Raw genomic sequence first — 19,065 nt, forward strand, 5'->3', positions numbered from 1 at the left:
GTTGCCAGTAGAGGTGTGTCCTTTTAGAGTCTGACACTGTCAGCAGTGATTGGACAGTAGGGACCCCCCCCCCCCCACACCTCCCCACCCAACTTCTAACACCCACTCGTCAATTTTTCCATTCATTTCTAGTAGGAGTTACAGAGGAACGACACTATGAAGAACTCTTAAAAATGATGTTCCAGAATTGTTTCATGGGGAATCCATGTATTGTCTAGACTAGGCATGTCAGGAGAGGTGACAGGTCCACTCCCCGCAGTCTCACCCTACAGATAATTCCATAGGCTCCTGGTATCTCAGTGCTTGTCTCTTCACATAAATCTGTATATAAATATAATAAGGCTTTGCATCCTCTACACATTCCCTATGTCACCGCCACCCCAGGGCCCTCCCCCCACCTGTTTTAAAGGCTCAGCATTCAATCTGTGGTAATCCCCTGGCGGAGGGAGGGAAGAGGGAGAAGCCTCTGGGAACCCAGCTGGAACTGGGCATTGCTGGGCAGTGAAGAGCAAAAAATGGAGAAGAAACTGCCCCCCTTTTTGCCACCAGGTAAGTTAATCAAACCCGGCTTACATACACCCTAAACTTTACCTACATCACTTCGATTAAGCGTATCATACTCTGCATTCGCACGACTTCTTCACCTACATCTGCCCATCCGCTAATCTCTATCTTTTTCCCTCTGCAGCCTGATGAGGAGGACAGTTAAGACAGAATGCCGGGAGAGCTATAGGATAAGATTCGGGGCTGCCGGCCTATTTGTAAAGAGGGATCGCCCAATGCACCGATAAGAAACGGATGATTGGCTACAGGTTGCAGAATCCCCTGATTCCTTTCCTGTGACGAAGATGTCAGAACCCGAGCAAAATGGGACGGGTAAGACAGGATGCCAAAAATGACATTCTCAGTAGATGTTGGTTTCTGGCTCCGGGAAATGACTGAAGATATGCTGTAAAGTAATCTGTACTCACAGCTAAAAAGTGCTTAGCTCAGCAGTAAGTGATTGATAGGCCAGCAAGATTAAGGGATAGACCTCTGGAATGAGTCCCAACCGTTGTAACACTGACTGCTATCTGCAGTCCTCATATCACTGATAACATTGTGTGAGTGAATGTGGAGGTATAGAAGAAGTCTCCCATGTTCTCCTAGCTATTTCTGTTTTTTATAGGTAACCTGTCATCACGTTTGAGCCCCAAAAACTACATTATGGGACTCAAACATGAGGGAACAGGGAGCCCTGAAAACTGTATTTCATATTCACCAGGTCCTCCTTTCGAGCGCTGTATGCCTGCGAAGTTGTCATGCGAAGCCAGTTGTGCGCGTGAGCTCTCCCAGTCATCTCTATGGCAAAGCGCACAGATACAGCCGGCTGAAAAGAGTCATGCTGTGTGTGCACCAGCTTCTCAGGGACATGGCGCTGGAATGGGGGACCTGGTGAATATGAAACGCAGTTCCCCAGACTCCTCATTCGCTCATGTTTGAGTCCTATAACATAGTTTATGGCGCTTCAACGTGATGACAGAAGAAAGTTGGTTGACAACCTATATGGCTACCGATAAAGTCCCTTAAAAGGATTGTCTGCTTTCAATATGTTTCTATATGTTCTGATAGGCCATATGGTTATAATAATGGGGTTCCCCCACTCAGGCCTTTCTTGGCTAGCCAGGTTAGAGAACTGCTACAAAGATTTAAAAGGTGGACACATAGTACAGTACTTTATTTCTCGGGTACTGGGACTATCTGTGATAAGCTAAAAGCAGTTTGCCTAGATTGCACAACCCCTTTGACAATGCAGATCCCATTCTTGGCAACTCCAGCATACAGCGGTATTTCACTGAGGGAAGCCACGGCCCGTCTGACGTGAACTACAGGGCAAGTGGGTATTATTGTATCTTGACACCACCAGGAAGTCCTGGTGGAGACAAGACTGACGGGTGGGGGCCTGTACCTGATTGGCTGCAGACAACGCTCCCCTGCAGGTCCTGGCAGGCCACTAATTTTCTGCTGTTCTGGCTTGCCTTGCTGATGGAAGTTCCCTGCTGCTGCAGTAAGTATCTGTGGCCGTCCCCCGCTGCTGCTGCCACTGTGCGTTACGTCCTGGCTCCCGCTGTATTTCGTCCCTGTTGTCCCGGCTCCCAGCCCTGAAGGAAGGTCCCCGCTGCTGCTGTAACTGTGCATGGGCTCCCTGGGGCCACGCTGTCCTCCTGCGCATACCCATACCCACACCACAAATCGGATTCCCTGCAGCCGGGGCTGAAGAAGGAGACCCACCCCCGCTGTCTTTCACAACAGAGGCTTCCCCGCCGGCGCCCTCCATGCATGTCTGCATGTCACCGCTCAGTGCGGTGGGAAGCAGGGAGCCCACAGCGCCGCGGGCCTTGACAAAAAGCTGTATGCGGGAGGACAGCGCGGCCCCGGGGAGCCCATACACAGTTACAGCAGCAGCGGGGACCTTTCTTCAGGGCCGGGAGCCGGGACAGCAGGCACCTAACACACAGCGACAGCAGCAGTGGTGGACGGCCACAAATACGTACAGCACCAGCGGGACAGCAGCGGCCAACTTCCATCAGCAAGGCGAGCCAGGACAGCAGCAGATTAGTGGCCTGCCAGCACCTGCAGCGGGAACGTTGTCTGCAGCCAATGAGGTACAGGGGGCGTCACCCCCCTGTCACCCTTATCTCCACCAGGAGTTCCTGGTGGCATCAAGATACAATAATACCGGGCAAGTGTAGTATTATAGGATGGCTGTTCACATGAATATAATTACAGGATGGCAGATATCTGCAAGTACCGGAGACACTCTTAGTCAGTAGCTCTCTGTCCTGGGAAATAGAGGGGAGTCCTTAGGGTAGGACCTAATAGAGTATATGAACAGGTGATATCATCTTGGCACAACCCCTTTATTGGGGTACCCTTCAGATAGATTGGAGTGGCCAAACGCCTTAAGGGAGATGTGCAAAGTTATAAAGTTATCCCCTATCCACAAGTTATGGAATAACTTTATGATTTGTGGGGCCCAACCGCTGGGACCCCCACCAATTTCGAGAAGAAGGGTTACAAAGGTCCCCGCATGAATCAAGCGACGGCTTCATTCATTTCAGTTGCAGTGTCAAAGATTGCAGGCTTGTACCCGGCAACTTCTGGTGCTCCCGTTGAAATGAATGGAGCAGAAGCACACATGAGTGACCTCCGTTTCATTCACGCAGGGACCTTCTGGACCCCCGTTCTCGAGATTGGTGGTGGTCCCAGCGGTCGGGCCCCCACCGACCATAAAGTTATCTCCTATCCTGTGGATAATTTTACAACTTGGCACAACCCCTCTAAAGTGGACCATCTTGTGGCCCTGTAGCCTTGTACTGAAGGAACGGAAATTGTATTTCACATTTATGATCACCCATGCACACCGGTCACACTTGATGCAGAGATTCGCAAACAATCTGCAAGGAAATTCGCAAGATAAATCTGCACCAAATTGCTCAGATTTTGGTGTGTGTTTGCTGCTGTAGATTTTCCAGCGAAATATACAAAAAAAATTCAATAAATCAATCAATCCTTTAGAAATCATCCATTGTGGGTTTTGCTGTGGATCGGCAGTGAAATCCCCAATAATATATTTTATGCTGATTTTGACTTTGAATTTGTTCCAAATCGGCGACAAATCTGCACTATAACTTGACATGCTGCGGTTTTAAGAATCAGCGCTGCCAGTTCTTTTCCACATGAAACGTTTCTTCAGCGTGTGGATGAGATTTAATAACATCTAATTCATTTTCCTGCTACTATACTGCACTATGAATTTTCCAAATATTACCTTTTGGTGTGTATTCACCCTTAGGTCCTCAGTAGAGATGAGCGAGCATACTCGGTTCGGGGTTGAGTGGGGGGTTGCAGAGGGGAGTGGGGGGGGGGGGGGAGAGAGAGAGCTCCCCCCTGTTCCCCACTGCTACCCCCCGCTCCACCACGCCGCCCCCCGAATCTTCTCGTCCGAGTAGTCAGTTACTCGGAAAAAGCGGTGCTCGAGTGCAAAACACCCGAACCGAGTACGTTCGCTCATCTCTAGTCCTCAGGTTAGGGCGTAAGCAGGTTCGGTCTGTGAAATACACAGCGTATTTATGGACTGAACCTGCTTATATTTACTGCGGTTTTTTTGGTACTTGTTGGGTTTTTGTTTTTTTCTCTTTGCATTTTTACTAATGCAAAAAAAACCCACAGGAAGGACCAAATGATTTCTCCTACCTTCTTGCGTAAATACGCAGTGAACACGCATGGATAGGTAAGCTAAAAACCAAGTGACTCCAACAAGTGAGAGATTCTCGCTCACTTGCCCTCTCAGGTCCCATGTTTACACAGGTTGGAAGTCACCTATAATCACTCTTTTGAGCGATTACTCAGGTGAGTGTCGGCCTGTGTAAAAGTCCCCTAATTGTTCCAATTAATCTATATCGATAATCACATGACAACTGTCCCTTTAATTATACATACATTATTAACATATCATTTTCTGGCAGGTCCCGCCCCTCCGTACTCTAGCGAGGAGGCGGAGCCCTTTATGGAAACAGCGGAGGCCGTGTTGACTTGTTGGCGTTACTCTATGGATGGAGTGGTGATGAATGGAACTGATACACTCAACTCAACAGGCAGCTCTCAAGCCCACAAGAAGCGTCAGCATTACAGCAAGCACAAGAACCAAGGAGGCAGCGGAGTTCACCGAAATCCAAGGGCTCTTTTTTGTTTGTACCTCAACAACCCAATCCGTAGGGCCTGCATCAGTATTGTAGAATGGAAGTATCCTTCACTAAGACTTATTATACTTTTGGAGCTGGAACTGTATTTACAATGGTTAGCATTAAGTAGATAAATATTAATACGTGCAAATTAACTACCCCTTTAAGAAAAACCATACCTGTAAAGAAAAGTCATTTTTTTAGATCTATCTTTTTCTGTGGAAGGGAGTTGACAACCAATGTGGATGTCATGCAGCGGATGTGGACCCCCTGTGCTATTGACCAGATTGACTTTGGGCTACTGCTGAGGGCACCTAGGAGCCCTCTGGTTTTCTTCCTTTAACCCCTCCAAGAGAGGGATTTGGTCTTTGCTGCAAGAACCCCCCGGCCAGTATACCAACAGTAGTTTCGGTGCAGTGGTAGCTGACATGGGAAGGTTAGAGGCACCGTAGAGCGTAGACTTTCATGGCCGATTTTAGTCTGTGATATAAACCAAAATCGGACAAGCTGTAATTTTTTTCATGTGTGAAATACGCACATCTGAATATATCAGTTTAATTCAATGTCCGTATTCAGCCTGTAAAAAATACAGACTGAATACAGACAGAAAATACGCCCGTATGAACGGGCCCTTATGGATTGACCTGTCATTCGTCGCTATATGATCTTTTTTAGTGACAAGTTCTTCTGATGCCAATTAGATAGGAAACCCTTTAGTGTAGGCTCAGAGTCAGTCTGCTGGGTTAACAGCTTAGATGACACATCTGTAGGGGCTACTAGATTGTCTGGGACAGATATAGTCTGCTTTCTTTACAGTGCAGATAAAATGAGGAACTAAAGGGAAGACGACAGATCAGATGAGGATTTACAGTCACTTGTCCTTTTCTTCCAGTTGCTGTTAATTGATTTCATGATCCGTATATCTGAAGTTGATGGTTCGGCAATAATCCATCATCCTGGTAATGGAAAAAATCTGGATCTGCATATGGTCTACACCAAAACTATTACAGCTGATTCTCAGGACAGGTCACCAATCGCAGATCACCACCCAGGACCCCCATCAATCAGCTAATAGGAAGGGGCTGAAGATTCCCAGAACTCGCAAAATGTTGTTTGTAGTGCATGGCTGTTTTGGTCGTGGACTAGGTAAACTACCAATCGGGCCACTTCACTACGGACAGCGTGTTGAAGGTTTGGGCCATTCGTAGCTCCTACTCAGCAGCTGATTGGTGGGGATCATGGGCAGCAGACCTACATCGATCTACTATTGGTGACCTATCCTGAGGATAGGTCACTGATAGTTTTTGTCTGGGTAACTCTTTTAACGGCACACATCTATAAAAAAGACCCCATAGTTTCAATTTAAATTCAGGATATCTGGGACAAAATCTGCACCAAATGGTGCGAATTTTGACACAGATTTTGGTGCAGATTTCCTGCGGTTTGTTTTTCTGCTGCAGAAAAAGTGCGGCAAATCCGCTATGTGCGAATGCACCCCTAGGTTATGTCCACATGGGATGGATTTAATGCGAAGTGTCCACAGCAGGCATTTTCTTGTAAATCTGCAATGCAAAATCTGCATCAAAAACTGCACCATAGGGTGTGAATCTTGCCAGGTTTTTACACACAATTTGGTGCAGAATTCACCCCCTGTTTTTAAGGTTGTTTTCACATGGCCGAGATTCCCATGTGAGATTTATGCGTTGCGAGACAGACGCGCAAATCTTGCATCAATATAAACCTCATCCTTTTAAATGGGGTCATACACATGAGTGTTTTTCTTAGGCATGTCCTCGCATCGCCCATTGTTTTCAATAGGGCTGGTAAAGCATCGCACCGCATACTAGGTGCACGTGGGTACGATTCAAGGTTTCCCCATTGAAAACAATGGGAGACACTCTGTGATCCTCCGCTACTTCCCCAAAGTAATGTGATACGTTATTAATACAAAAACGCTTCGCATTCCACAGGAAAATCTCACGTTGGCACGATATCGGGCCGTGTTTCACATGCTCTATACATGCCACTCCATTCACAGCGGGTATCGGTTGTCTTTGACAGCTGACACTCGCCCACAACAGCAGTGATCAGAGATAACACTGATCCTATCTATTAACCATTTAAATTCCGTTGTCAGTTCTGACAGTGGCATTGAAATCTCCTGATAAGGTTTTAAATTTTCTAAACACCCCCAGCAATAAGATTGCAGGGTTACCGTCTAGGTGTCATGGCAGCCTGGGGACATCTAAATGCCTCCAGGGCTGCCATAATCATTTGCCAGGCAGCCTGTTAAAATACAGTATAATGCAGTATTGTAGTATTGTATTATACTGTATAAGCGATCACACAATCGCAAGTTCAAGTCCCCTTTAAGGACTAATAAATTAAGCTAAACATAAGTAAAATAAAGATTTGTAAAATCATTACAACAATAAAAAATATTAAAAGTTAAAAAAAAACTTTTCCCAGTCCTTGCATCTAAAAATATCATCTGCGTGATTAAAGGGGTTCTGTCATAAAAAAAAAATCTATACTTACCTTAGTCTCTAAAGATTCGGGGACCGGCGCAGGGGACAGGTGAGTTGCGGGGGGGAGAGAGGGGGAGAGAGATCTCCCCTCTGTTCCTCCCCGCTCTCCCCCGACGCTCCCCGGCCCCCAAATCTTTAAAGACGAGGGGGGAGATACTCGGCTAAGGCACTACTCGCTCGAGTAATGTGCCTTAGCAAGTACACTCACTCATCTCTAGTACCAACACAAACTATAGTTTGCCCCTTAAAGAGCAAGCTCTCACATAGCCCCATTGACAGAAAAATAAAAAAGTTATGGGAGTCATAAGATGGCAGCTAGAGATGAGCAAGTATACTCGCTAAGGCACATTACTCGAGTGAGTAGTGCCTTAGCCGAGTATCTCCCCGCTCGTCTCTAAAGATTCAGGGGCCGGTGCGGGTGACAGGTGAGTTGCATCGGGGAGCGTTCCTCCCCGCTCTTCCCCGCCGATCCCCGCCCGCCGTCGGCCCCCGAATCTTTAAAGACGAGCGGGGAGATACTCGGCTAAGGCACTACTCGCTCGAGTAATGTGTAGAGATGAGCGAATGTACTCGGTTCGGGTGTTTTTGAACTCGAGCACCGCTTTTTCCGAGTAACTCACTACTCGGACGAAAAGATTTGGGGGGCGCCGGGGGGGGGGGGGGGAGCGGGGGGTTGCATAGGGGGGAGGGGGAGAGCCCCTTCCTGTTCCCCACTGCTACCCCCCGCTCCACCACGCCGCCCCCCGGCACCCCCGGAATCTTTTCGTCCGAGTAGTGAGTTACTCGGAAAAAGCGGTGTTCAAGTTCAAAAACACCTGAACCGAGTAGGTTCGCTCATTTCTAGTAATGTGCCTTAGCGAGTATACTCGCTCATCTCTAATGGCAGCGATTCTTTTATTTTTTTAAGGTATTTTATTTGTTTAACTATTACTATGTAAAAAAAATTATATAAATTTGGTATCGCTGTAATCTTACTGACCCACAATAAGGGCAACACGTCATTTTTACTGCACAATGCATGTCGTAAAAATTGTAAAAATTAAAAAATAGTGTAATTGTGGGTTTGTTCCCACTTTTTAAAAGCCTTCCAATACATTATATTGTGAGTTATGATTTTCTTTGAAACTGAGAATACTGGAACTGCAGGATGTGACCCGGACACAGGCGCATCAATGACCCTTGGTCATGAAAGGGTTAAGCATTAGGGATGAGCGAACGTGTCCGTAAAGGACACATCCGCACCCGGACACCGGCTTTGCCGAACACTGCAGTGTTCGCGCGTAAGTGTCCGGGTGCCGCCGGGGGGCGGGGAGATGCGCGGCGGCGCGGGCGGCAGTAGCGGGGAACAGGGGGGAGCCCTCTCTCTCTCCCTCTCCCCCCCACTCCCCGCTGCACCCCCCCGCGCTGCCACGGCGGCCCCCGAACTTTTTCGCCCGAACACTGAAGTGTTCGCAAAGTTCGGTGTTCGGGCGAAAAAGGGGCGGAGCCGAACGTGTTCGCTCATCTCTATTAAGCATCAATGACTGTTTTCCTTAACATTGCTGTCCCAGACCTTTTGATATCCTCATTCTCATGACCATTTTTGCGAACTGTGTGGCATTAGGTGTTTATATTCCTTTTCCTGAAGATGACTCCAACATAGCGAACCATAACCTGGTAAGGAGAATGTGTCCTCTGTGTGTTTACAGAAAAGTGAATGATATTCTCATACTTCATGCCAGGCACCGCTCTATGCATTCTATAAATGCTCACTCCTATTCAATTGAATGGGAATAAGCTGCTCTCAGGCTGGTGAACATGATGTTGCGAACCTCTACTGATTTCATTTTAATGACCTGCTATGTCCTGAGGACCTATCAGCTGAATCCTGGGCCCTCTGTCAGTGTGGACAGCACTGGAAACAGATAGCACTGTCAACGCTGCAGCAGCCCAGTTTGGTACTGCAGGCACAGCTTCCATTGAATTCAATGGAAGCTGTGCCTGTAGTACCAAACCGGGCCACTGCAATGTGGACAGTGCCATCTGCTTCTAATGCAGTCCATATGACAGCGGTGTGAGAATCAGCTAATCAGTGGTGATCCCAAGCAATGGACCCCTGCTGATCAGCTATTGATAACCTATCTTGAGGATGAGTCATCAATAGAAAAAGTCATGTAAAACCCCTTTAATATTTTTCAATATGTGGTCAATCACCGCAGTCAGCTCCGTGCAGATATTGAACTGGGAGATTTCAGCTTTGCAGCTTGCAAAATTAATTTTGAAACTCTAGATCAAAATACTAACAACGACCTGTCTGTCCGTGCGTGAGTGAGTAGTGAGTGACTTACATGCTCTGCCCCTGATCACATGACGGTGACGCCATCAAAGGTCCTTCGTCCCCGGGTGAGGGAGTTACATGCTAGGTGTTTGTTAGTATTCCATAGCAACTGAGGCTGCAGGGGGTTTGTATTCCACCTGTAATCTGCACAACGATGCAGGACCTGTGATGACGTCCCTGTCATGTGATCAGGGGCGGAGCATGTAACTCCCTCACTGGCGATGAAGGACCTTTGATGATGTCACCGTGATGTGATTGAAGGCGGAGCATTTAAGTCATTCACTCAGGATGAGCGTCATCGCCATGTGATCAGGGGCAGAGCATGACATTGATGTCATCACAGGTCCTTCATCTCCAGTGCTGTGCTGCTTCTGATCCCTCTTGTATGGGATGAACTATGTATGTAGCAGAGCTGTATGTGTGACACGCATGTAGCATAATAATAAATACTACTTATACTTTAAAGACAACATGTCTGCTCTCCTGACATGTCTGTTTTAGTAAATGCTTGTAGTCCCTATGAAATAGATCTGAAGCATTTTTTTTCTTATAACTCTACATCGTGCCGTTCCTTTGTCTCAGTATATGAACAAAGTGAAAACTGGGTGCTACCATTCTACTTGTCAAAGGGGTGTGTTTCTATACAGTATGATACTTTCAGCACTGGTAACACCCAGTTGTCAATTATTCATAAATTTCCAGGAGGAATAATAGAGGAACCACGCAACATAGACTTCAAAGAAAAGAAAAAAGGACTTCGGCAGCATCCAGGGTGCAAATTGATATCCAAAGTTTTATTCCCCCATCACAGAAAAACAGGCAACGTTTCGGCATTCCCCCATCACAGAAAAACAGGCAACGTTTCGGCCATGGCCGAAACGTTGCCTGTTTTTCTGTGATGGGGGAATAAAACTTTGGATATCAATTTGCACCCTGGATGCTGCCGAAGTCTTTCCTATTGCTGCATGTGATTTTGGTGATAAGGATCCATTCACCTGTTTCTTTGGCTACTGCATAATCTATGCCCAGCCCTTGGAGGGATATACAATTTGTGCTGCTGGCGACCTGATTTCTCTGGACTTCAAAGAAAAGGTGTTCCAGAATTGTTATTTCAAGGAGAATGCAAATATTCACTAAAATACCCATGTGAGGGGAGGTTGTCTGCTGTAATTGTAGAGGAGTAAAGCAATATACTGTATGCGCAGAGCTGCTCTGCTTTTTACGTGGATGAAGTCTATTTGTGAGCTGTGGTGCTCAAGGAGGAACATATGTTTTTTTGTGGTAATGATAAAGAAAATTGTAAAGCTTTGTGGAAGACTGTATTGCGCACATGGCTGGCTTGGCTACTTGGACCCTACGGTTTGTAGGTAGGAGGCACCAGGAGGATGTAGGCTGGGGGTGATCTCTCTCCTTAGGTTCTCCAGGTCTGATCTTCCTCCATGAGGCAGTGTCTTGTGGAGCTACATGAATCCTCCTCCTCCTGGCTCTGTTTCCTCCCCTTTGATGTTAAGAGATGCTGGTGTCAGCCCATTGGCATAGCCGCCACTCAGTAATTTAGTTCTGCTACTGTATTTATCTTATGAGCTTGGTTCTGGTGCTGTATTTATGCACAGTGAAGTTGGTTCTGGTCTTGTATTAATGAGTTTGATTCTAGTGATGTATTTATGTTAAGTACTTGATTCTCAAATTGTTCCTATGTACCAATTGAGCTGAGTGAGTGTGCATACTGTATTCTAAGTGTGCTGTGTCTTAACCCCCTAGTTACCAAGCCTGTTTGCTTGTTAGTGATGGAGCCAAATTTTGGAAATCTGACATGTGTCAATTTAACATAGAATAACTCCGTAAAGGTTTTGCATATCCAAGTGATTCTGACAAAGTTTTTTCTCCACATATTGTACTTTATTTAGGTGGTAAAAATAGACTGCTAGAATTTGTTTATATTTATTTAAAGTACCAAAATTCGGAAAATTTAGGAAAAAAATTATTTTTTCAAATTTCCAACTGTAATATTTCTTAAATACGTACAAACATACTGTACAAATTTTTGATAAGATATATATTTCCATCAGTTTATTTTATTCTGGGCGCACATTTAAGCAACTTTGTTTTTTTTAACCATTTAGGAGACGTACAAATTTAACATTCAACATTTTGAGGAACACTTTGTTTTCCTACACCAAGCCAAGATTTCAAAGGCTCATAGCTGTCAGAATGATAGATACCCCCACAAATGACCCCATTTTAAAAACTACACCCCTTAATGTATTCACTGAGGGGGTCATGAGCATTGTGACCCCACAGTTTTTTTTCAAAAGTTAATACAATTTATAGGAGAAAAAAATAACATTTTTTATATTTTCGCAAATATGTCATTTTAAAAACATATTTTTTTCTATAGTGTACATGAACATGAGAATTTACACCCCAAAATAGATACCCCTGTTTGTTCTGTGTTCAGAAACATACCCATTGTGGCCCTAATATTATGTCCGTATGCACAACGGGGCTCAAACCGAAAGAAGCAGCCGGTGGCTTTCAGAACAGACATTTTGCTTTAAGGAGATTTAGGCCCAATGGCCCACTTATAGAGCCCTTGAGCGGCCAAAACAACAGAGAACCCCCACAAATGACCCCCATTTTGAAAACTAGACCCCTTAACAAATTCCTCTGGGGGTGTACTGCGTATTTTGACCCCACAGTTTTTGAATGAATTTAAGTAAAGCAGAAGGAAAAATTACGATTTTCATTTTTTTGGCAATCGTGTCAATTTAAAAACAGTTTCTTTTGTACAGCACACAAATGAATGAAGACTTGCACCCCAAAATGGATCCCCCTGTTTCTCCTGTGTTGAGAAACATACCCATTGTGGCCTTAATCTTATGTCCGTATGCGCAAAGGGGCCCAAACTGAAAGGAGCATTGAAGTTCAACAGTTTTTAACTTTTATGCGATCGCTTTATCCAATGGATAATGGCGATCACGTGACCCGGGGACCACTCACTGCGGCCCTTGACCATTGCTCCAAGCTCTCTGCTACCTTTAGTAGCCAGGAGCAAGGAGATTTTAAATTTCCTGGGCCTTCTCCGGCTTCTGCACTTGCGTCCACCATTTTGCCAACGGGCGCATGCACCGAAGTTGGGGAAAGGTCCGCGGATAAAGATCCCATTGGAGGACGTCGCCGGAGGCCTTAGGTAAGAGCTTTCACCTCCCCTCATGAATCCGATCCATGGGGGGGAGGTGAAACTTTAACTGTATTTAATTCTTTTCAACTTTTCAGCTATTGCGGATAGCAGTGATCACAGGCCTGGGGACCAGTTACTGTGGTCCCCGGTGACATTTCCTGCTTCATAGCTACCTTTATGAGCTGGGAGCCAGAAGATTTCAAATGTCCCTCGATGATCCGGTCTTCTGCGCATGTGTTGCCATTTTTGCTTTGGCGCACATGCGCAGAAGATGGCCAAAGGGTCCTTTTCAGACCAGATCATAGTGGGGCATCGCTGAGTACGGGAGTGAGTAGTTTCAGTGCCCCTCATGGATAAGATCTGTGAGGAGAGCTGAAACTCAAACTTTTTTCACTTTTTATTTAATGCAATCAGCGCTATCCCTGCAGCCCTCCGTGACAACTCCAGGTTGTCGGCTACCTTCGGAAGCCGACAGCATGGAGCTGTCATATCCACAGCCCTCGTGGCTTTAATCCTCAGGGGAAGCATATTTTTACATCCCTAGGGTTAAAGCCCACTTAGCTAGGATGCAAAAAGGCAATGGGGTGGTCACTAAGGGGTTAAATGTGTGATTTGGGATTAGTGACTTTGGATTTAGGAACTTTGGAAGAGTCATTTGCATTTAATTACTGCTTATCTATTTGAATTTTTGCATGTATTACTTTTTATCTATTCCATCTGTGCTCCATGATAGACAATGCCATCCAGTGCCATGTATGCAGTCCTTGAACAGCAGTTAGAGGGTGTGCAGTGTCTGAGGAGCTTGCTCTCAGCCTAGGAGACAGCGGGGTAGAGTTTGAGCCTTGTCACGGGGCTCTACCATCTTCCACCCTGAGGGTAGCACGGGACCCGTCCATGTAACTGAGGGCAGGCTGTCAAAAAGGGTCAACCCACTATGCGGTTTACCTTGGCGAACTGTTGTCACGGGTGACACCACCATTCCTTCCTCTGCGGTGAATCCGGGTGATGAAATAACTGGTCCACACTGACAGAGTAGCTTTACATATCAAAGTCGGTAGTGCACCTTTAGGGCTTTTACCCACTAGCATATCTTTTTAACGCTGCGATATCGCAGCGTTTTTTTCAATGGGACTTTCTAATGTTAAAATCGCATCACACAAAAATCACAAATTTGTGCTTCTGCAATTTTTGTGTGATGCGATTTTAACATTAGAAAGTCCCATTGAAAAAAAACGCATCGATATCATAGCATTTAAAAAAAACGCTAGTGGGTAAAAGCCCTTATTTGTGAAACTTATTTACAGTCCAGGCACAATACAATTCCCTCCAGCAGGACAATGGGTGTAGAAATCACAAAGTGGTGCAATAGGAAGGAAATCACGGGTTCACTGAGGAATCCACAGTCCCAGTTGTCTACAGGGCTCCGTGCCCGGCGCAAACACATCTTCTACTTTCCAGCTCTTTACCAGTCTGCATTCACGTTTGGCATACACTCCACACTGTGATGGCGATTCACTCTCTCTCTCAGTTCCTCAGTGGGTTAGCAGCACTGGCATCTCCTGGGTGTAACAGGCCCAGGGACAGCTGGGGATGTCTCTCAGCTTCCTCCATTCCGGCCCACGCAAACTGAAGGTGTCTGTGTGAGTTCCTTGACAGGCTAGCACCGGGACCAGAGAGTAGAGCCCAGAGACTTCACACTCAGGCCTCACATCCACATATACATCGCACATTCACATGACACACAACAAGATACATTTCTCAGACATTCTCATATATCGGGCAATTAACTCATTCAGTGCTGCAGAGGTGCAATACACATCATATTCATGCAACATAAAAGATGCTGACAACATAAAGCACGAGACAAATGCACTCATACACCATGGAGGGGCCCCGTTATTCTGGGCCACTACAGGTGCATACTGCTGTACGAAATTAGAGTGTGTATTGCATATTTGAAAACCGAGATCCTGCATATAAATGCACAGCTTGCAACACTGAGATCCATTGGTACAAGGGAAATAAATTTGCTGCTCACTGAGGTAGATGTGGGGGTGGATGGTAGTTTGGGCGAGCAGGCAGCAAGCTGGGTGACAGCTAGAAGGGGTAGAGGGAAGAGATCCAGGGAGGCTAGAACTGAACTGGCACACCCCCAACAAGTTTGCAAAGTTGGCAGATGAGGGGAATACTATTGCAGGATTAGCACTGTTGAAGCACAACATGCCCTCTGACCGCCAGGGAGATGACTGCTCCAGTAAGAAGGGGAATAGGAGTGCAGGGCAGGCTAGACAGGTCCTGGTAGCGGGGGACTCAATTATTAGGGGGACAGACAGGGCAATCTGCCACAAAGACTGGGATCATTGAGCAGTGTGTTGTCTTCCTTGCGCTCGAGTTTGACACATCATAGATTGGGTTGACAGATAACTGGGAGGGGTTGGTGAGGATCCAACAGTTATGGTACACATTTGCACCAATGAGGTAGGTGAAGAGGCCTTAAAATCGATTTCAAGGAACTAGGATGTACACTTAGGGCAAGGACCTCAAAAGTAGTATTTTCTGGAATAGTATCTGTGTCGCACTAGAAAGGCGGTGGGAATTTACGGAGGTAACAAGTGGCTCAAGAGTTGGTGCAGGAAGGAGGGGTTTGTGTTCCTGGAGAACTAGGCTGACTTTTCTGTTGGCTACAGGCTCTACCGTAGGGATGAGCTGCATCTCAGTAGGGAGAATGCAGCTGTGCTGGGGAGAAGATGGCTAGAAGGCTGGAGGAGTGTTTAAACTTGGTACTGGGGGAAAGTGTAACTAGAGAGATAGGGGGGAAGACAGTGTAGACAGTGACCTAGGACTGAGTCATAGAAATGGGAGTGAAGCGACAGGAGGGGTTAGTACAGTTAGAACTGACAGAACAGTTAATAGGGATACACTTAATATATAAAAAAAGAAAAAACCTTCTAAACTGTATGGCGACTAATGCTAGAAGTCTGACCAATAAAGCAGACAAACTGGAAGTATTGATGTCTGAGGAAAATTATGACACAGTGGGAATAACTGAGACCTGGTTGGATGAGAACTGTGACTGGGTGGTGAATTTGCAGGGTTACAGTCTGTTCAGATGATATGGTAAAAAATGAAAACGGGGAGGGGTTTGTCTTTATGTAAAATCCTGTTTAAAGCCCACACTATTGGAAGATATATGAGAGGGAGATGAACATGTGAAGTCTCTATGGGTGTAGCTATATGGAGAGAAATACAATAATAAAATCCTCATAGGGGTGATCTGTTGGTCATCAAATATAACAGAACCTGGGAAATAGTGACCATGACATAATAAATTGCTAATTATATTTCAAAAGGGAGTTTTATAGGAGGGCTATGAAAATACTAAACCTATTTAAAGATAACACAAGAGGACAGAATGCGGTTGCAAATGGATCTGAAGAGGTTTGGAGCTTAGGCATAAAAGTGGCAAATGACGTTTAACACTAATAAATTTAAGGTTCTGCACATGGGCAGGGAAATACATGTCTGATACACTCTAAAATACACAGTAGATGGAGAAACTCTGCGCAAAACTGACATGGAAAAGGACTTGAGGAATTTAGTTAACTGTAAACTTAACTGGAGCAACCAGTGTCAGGCAGCTGCTGCCAAGGCAAATAGGATCAGGATCAGGGGTGCATCAGAAGAGGTCTAGGGGCACATGACAAGAACATTGTTATTCCTCTTTACAAGTCACTGGTCAGACCGCAAATGGAATATTGTGGACAGTTTTTGACACCGGGACTCAAGAAGGACATATCAGAGTTTGAGTGAATTCAAAGGTGGGCAACTAAAGTAATAAATAGAATGGGCGGATTATAATACCCAGGGAGATTATCAAAACCGGGGTTATTTAGTTTAGAAACAAGCTAGCTGAAGGGTAACCTAATAACTATGTATAAATATATCAATACAGAGATCTCTTCCATCATCTATTTATACCCAGGACTGTGACTGTAGTTGCTAGAGAGGTAGCTTTGTTATAGGCACCAGGCACAAATAAGCACGCAAGGGTGGGAGGTTCAAGGCCAGGTTTATATAGTGCCTCTAATTAGAGCAGGGTGGAGTTAATTCTAGAACTGGGGACTAAGAACAAGATACTGGAGCTCTTCTGCAGAAGAAGTGTCCAACAGGCTGAATAGCTCAATAGGAAGTGTAGTGGCCAGAAGTGAGTGGGTCCCCTCCATAATGTTAAATGTTTGTCTCATGCATTTGTATTGTGAGTGTCATACATGTAGTGTGTATTTGTGATGTGTATTGAACTTCTGAAGCACTGAATGGGTTAATGTCTGGGTTATGTCTGAGAAATGTATCTTGTTGTATGTCATGTGACGGTGTCATATATATGTATTTGCAGGGTGTATGCAAGGGGCTTTTTGTGTCAGGGAGCTGGGGTCCAGGTAACTGGAAGTCTCTGAAACTACCCGCAACCCCTGTCCCTACCTACTTGCCCTCCTAGGCTAGGCCCTAGGGCGACAACTGGGCGACAGTCGCTAAGCTCGCTGGGGATGCGGGGCAGGAGTCAGACTCACAGACAAATACAGGAAGACACACTAACACAAAGGCAGGTCAGGCAATCCAGGAGAGAACGAGGTACAAGGGGTTAAGCGAAGGCACAGTCAGGTCCGAAGCAGGCGAGTCAAATCAGGGAATCAAATACAGGTAGCGCGGGTGTAGCTGGAGACCAAACATACACTGGCAAGGTCTGGAGGAAACTGAGCAGTTTAAATGCTGTCAGAACTCCCACCCCAGCAGCTGATTGGGCCGGGGAGCCTGACAGCAGTAGGACCTAACCACAGGATGCCGGGAGTGAAACCCGCTGATGCCTGCTAAAGACAGGCAGCGACAGAAGGAACGCGCCCGTGTGTCATGGCAATGGGGACACAGTGCAGGGCGGTAACCCACTGCGCCTCAGCAACCCGGCTAACTAGGCGTATGTCTCCTTTGCACGGTAGCGCGCGCCCGAAGCCGGCGTACCGGATCACGGCAGCCAGGGGAGGTTACCAAGACCGGGGCTCCTCTGTGCCGCATCCCCGCAGCCCGGGTAGTAGGACCGGTAGTGCGGGCACGGAGACCCGCAGAGCCGCCGGACCTGACATTTTGCTTTTTGCAAGAGAGAGAGTGGGAGTCTGAGTTGGTAGTTTTGCAACCACAGTGATGTCCGGTGTGTGGAGAATGGAGGAAGCAGAGCGATTTCCACTGCTTTGCCTGGGACTACCCTGTTTCCCCGAAAATAAGACGCGTCTTATATTAATTTTTTCTCCCAAATATGTGCTACGTCTTATTTTCAGGGGGTGTCTTATTTTGCCGCGGCAAATCCATCTGTGGCCGCTAATCCCTCAATTGGCCAGCTTTGTGGACGAAATTTCTCAGAAATCTCGTCCACATGGGACTGCAAATCTGTCACGGCAAAGCTGGGAGAAGCCGATGTTGTGGTGCGGATTCACTGGCCACAGAAACGGAAAAGCATGCAGCCAGGTCGCTTCAAAACAAGCGGCTGAGTGCCGTGGGTTTCGAAGCAGCGCTTTCCCGGCGGAAATCTCGCTGTTTATCGCTGTGGCCAAACGGCGAGATTTCCGCTGGAAATACGCTCTGTGAGAACCCAGCCTTAAGAATCACACAGGGTGCCTGACTCACACACAAAGCCATAAAAAAATAAGGGCTGTAAAGTAACGTACCTGTCTGCAGACAGAAGTTCCTGTACCACTTGTAAGCAGGGATGGTATTGCAGCTTCCGGCCAGCCAGCAAGGGGAGCTCACAACAGCACACTCGTACAGCACAGCAGGGACAGGATAACAGCAGACTGTCTGCAGATCTACCTATACATCTGGAGGTAGGAGACAACGGGGATGGCAGCAGGGGACAGGCCTCTTGACTTGCCTGCACACTTTATTATGCCTTACTATTGGGGGGTGCCTTATATTTGGGACTTCTGCAAAATTCAGGGGGTGCCTTATTTTCAGGGGGTGTCTTATTTTCGGGGAAACACGGTAGCTCACCCAGAGTGTTCCAGTACTACCTTTAAGTACTGAGTATGAGAGAAGGACCACTGCATAGCGAGAAGCCAAGGACCAATAAATATAAGTGTGGACCGGTAGAGAGTAATAGAGAGAGAGAGTCGCCGGGAGCGGGATCACACAGATAACTGGAACTGTGGATCGTCCAAAATACCCCAAGAATCCTCCCTGTCACACCACTTCATTTTGTTGTATCTGTTCCAGACTGTTGATGTTGTGAAGGTTCAGCCAGTTACAGTAAACGGACATTACCAGCTGTTC

General features: G+C 46.4%; 1 protein-coding gene across 1 annotated transcript in view; it reads left to right on the forward strand.

Moving 5' to 3' along the window:
- CACNA1F (calcium voltage-gated channel subunit alpha1 F) overlaps nucleotides 1–19,065 on the forward strand; it is a 154,977-nt gene that overhangs the window by 979 nt on the left and 134,933 nt on the right. The window contains exons 3-5 of the mRNA XM_066580638.1: nucleotides 689–876; nucleotides 4,509–4,785; nucleotides 8,803–8,908. Coding sequence (XP_066436735.1) covers nucleotides 849–876; nucleotides 4,509–4,785; nucleotides 8,803–8,908 — 411 coding nt within the window. The 5' untranslated portion in view covers nucleotides 689–848. The remainder of the gene's footprint in view (nucleotides 1–688; nucleotides 877–4,508; nucleotides 4,786–8,802; nucleotides 8,909–19,065) is intronic.

This window comes from Eleutherodactylus coqui, chromosome 10 (assembly GCF_035609145.1).
Source record: "Eleutherodactylus coqui strain aEleCoq1 chromosome 10, aEleCoq1.hap1, whole genome shotgun sequence".
NCBI classification, from domain to species: Eukaryota; Metazoa; Chordata; class Amphibia; order Anura; family Eleutherodactylidae; genus Eleutherodactylus; species Eleutherodactylus coqui.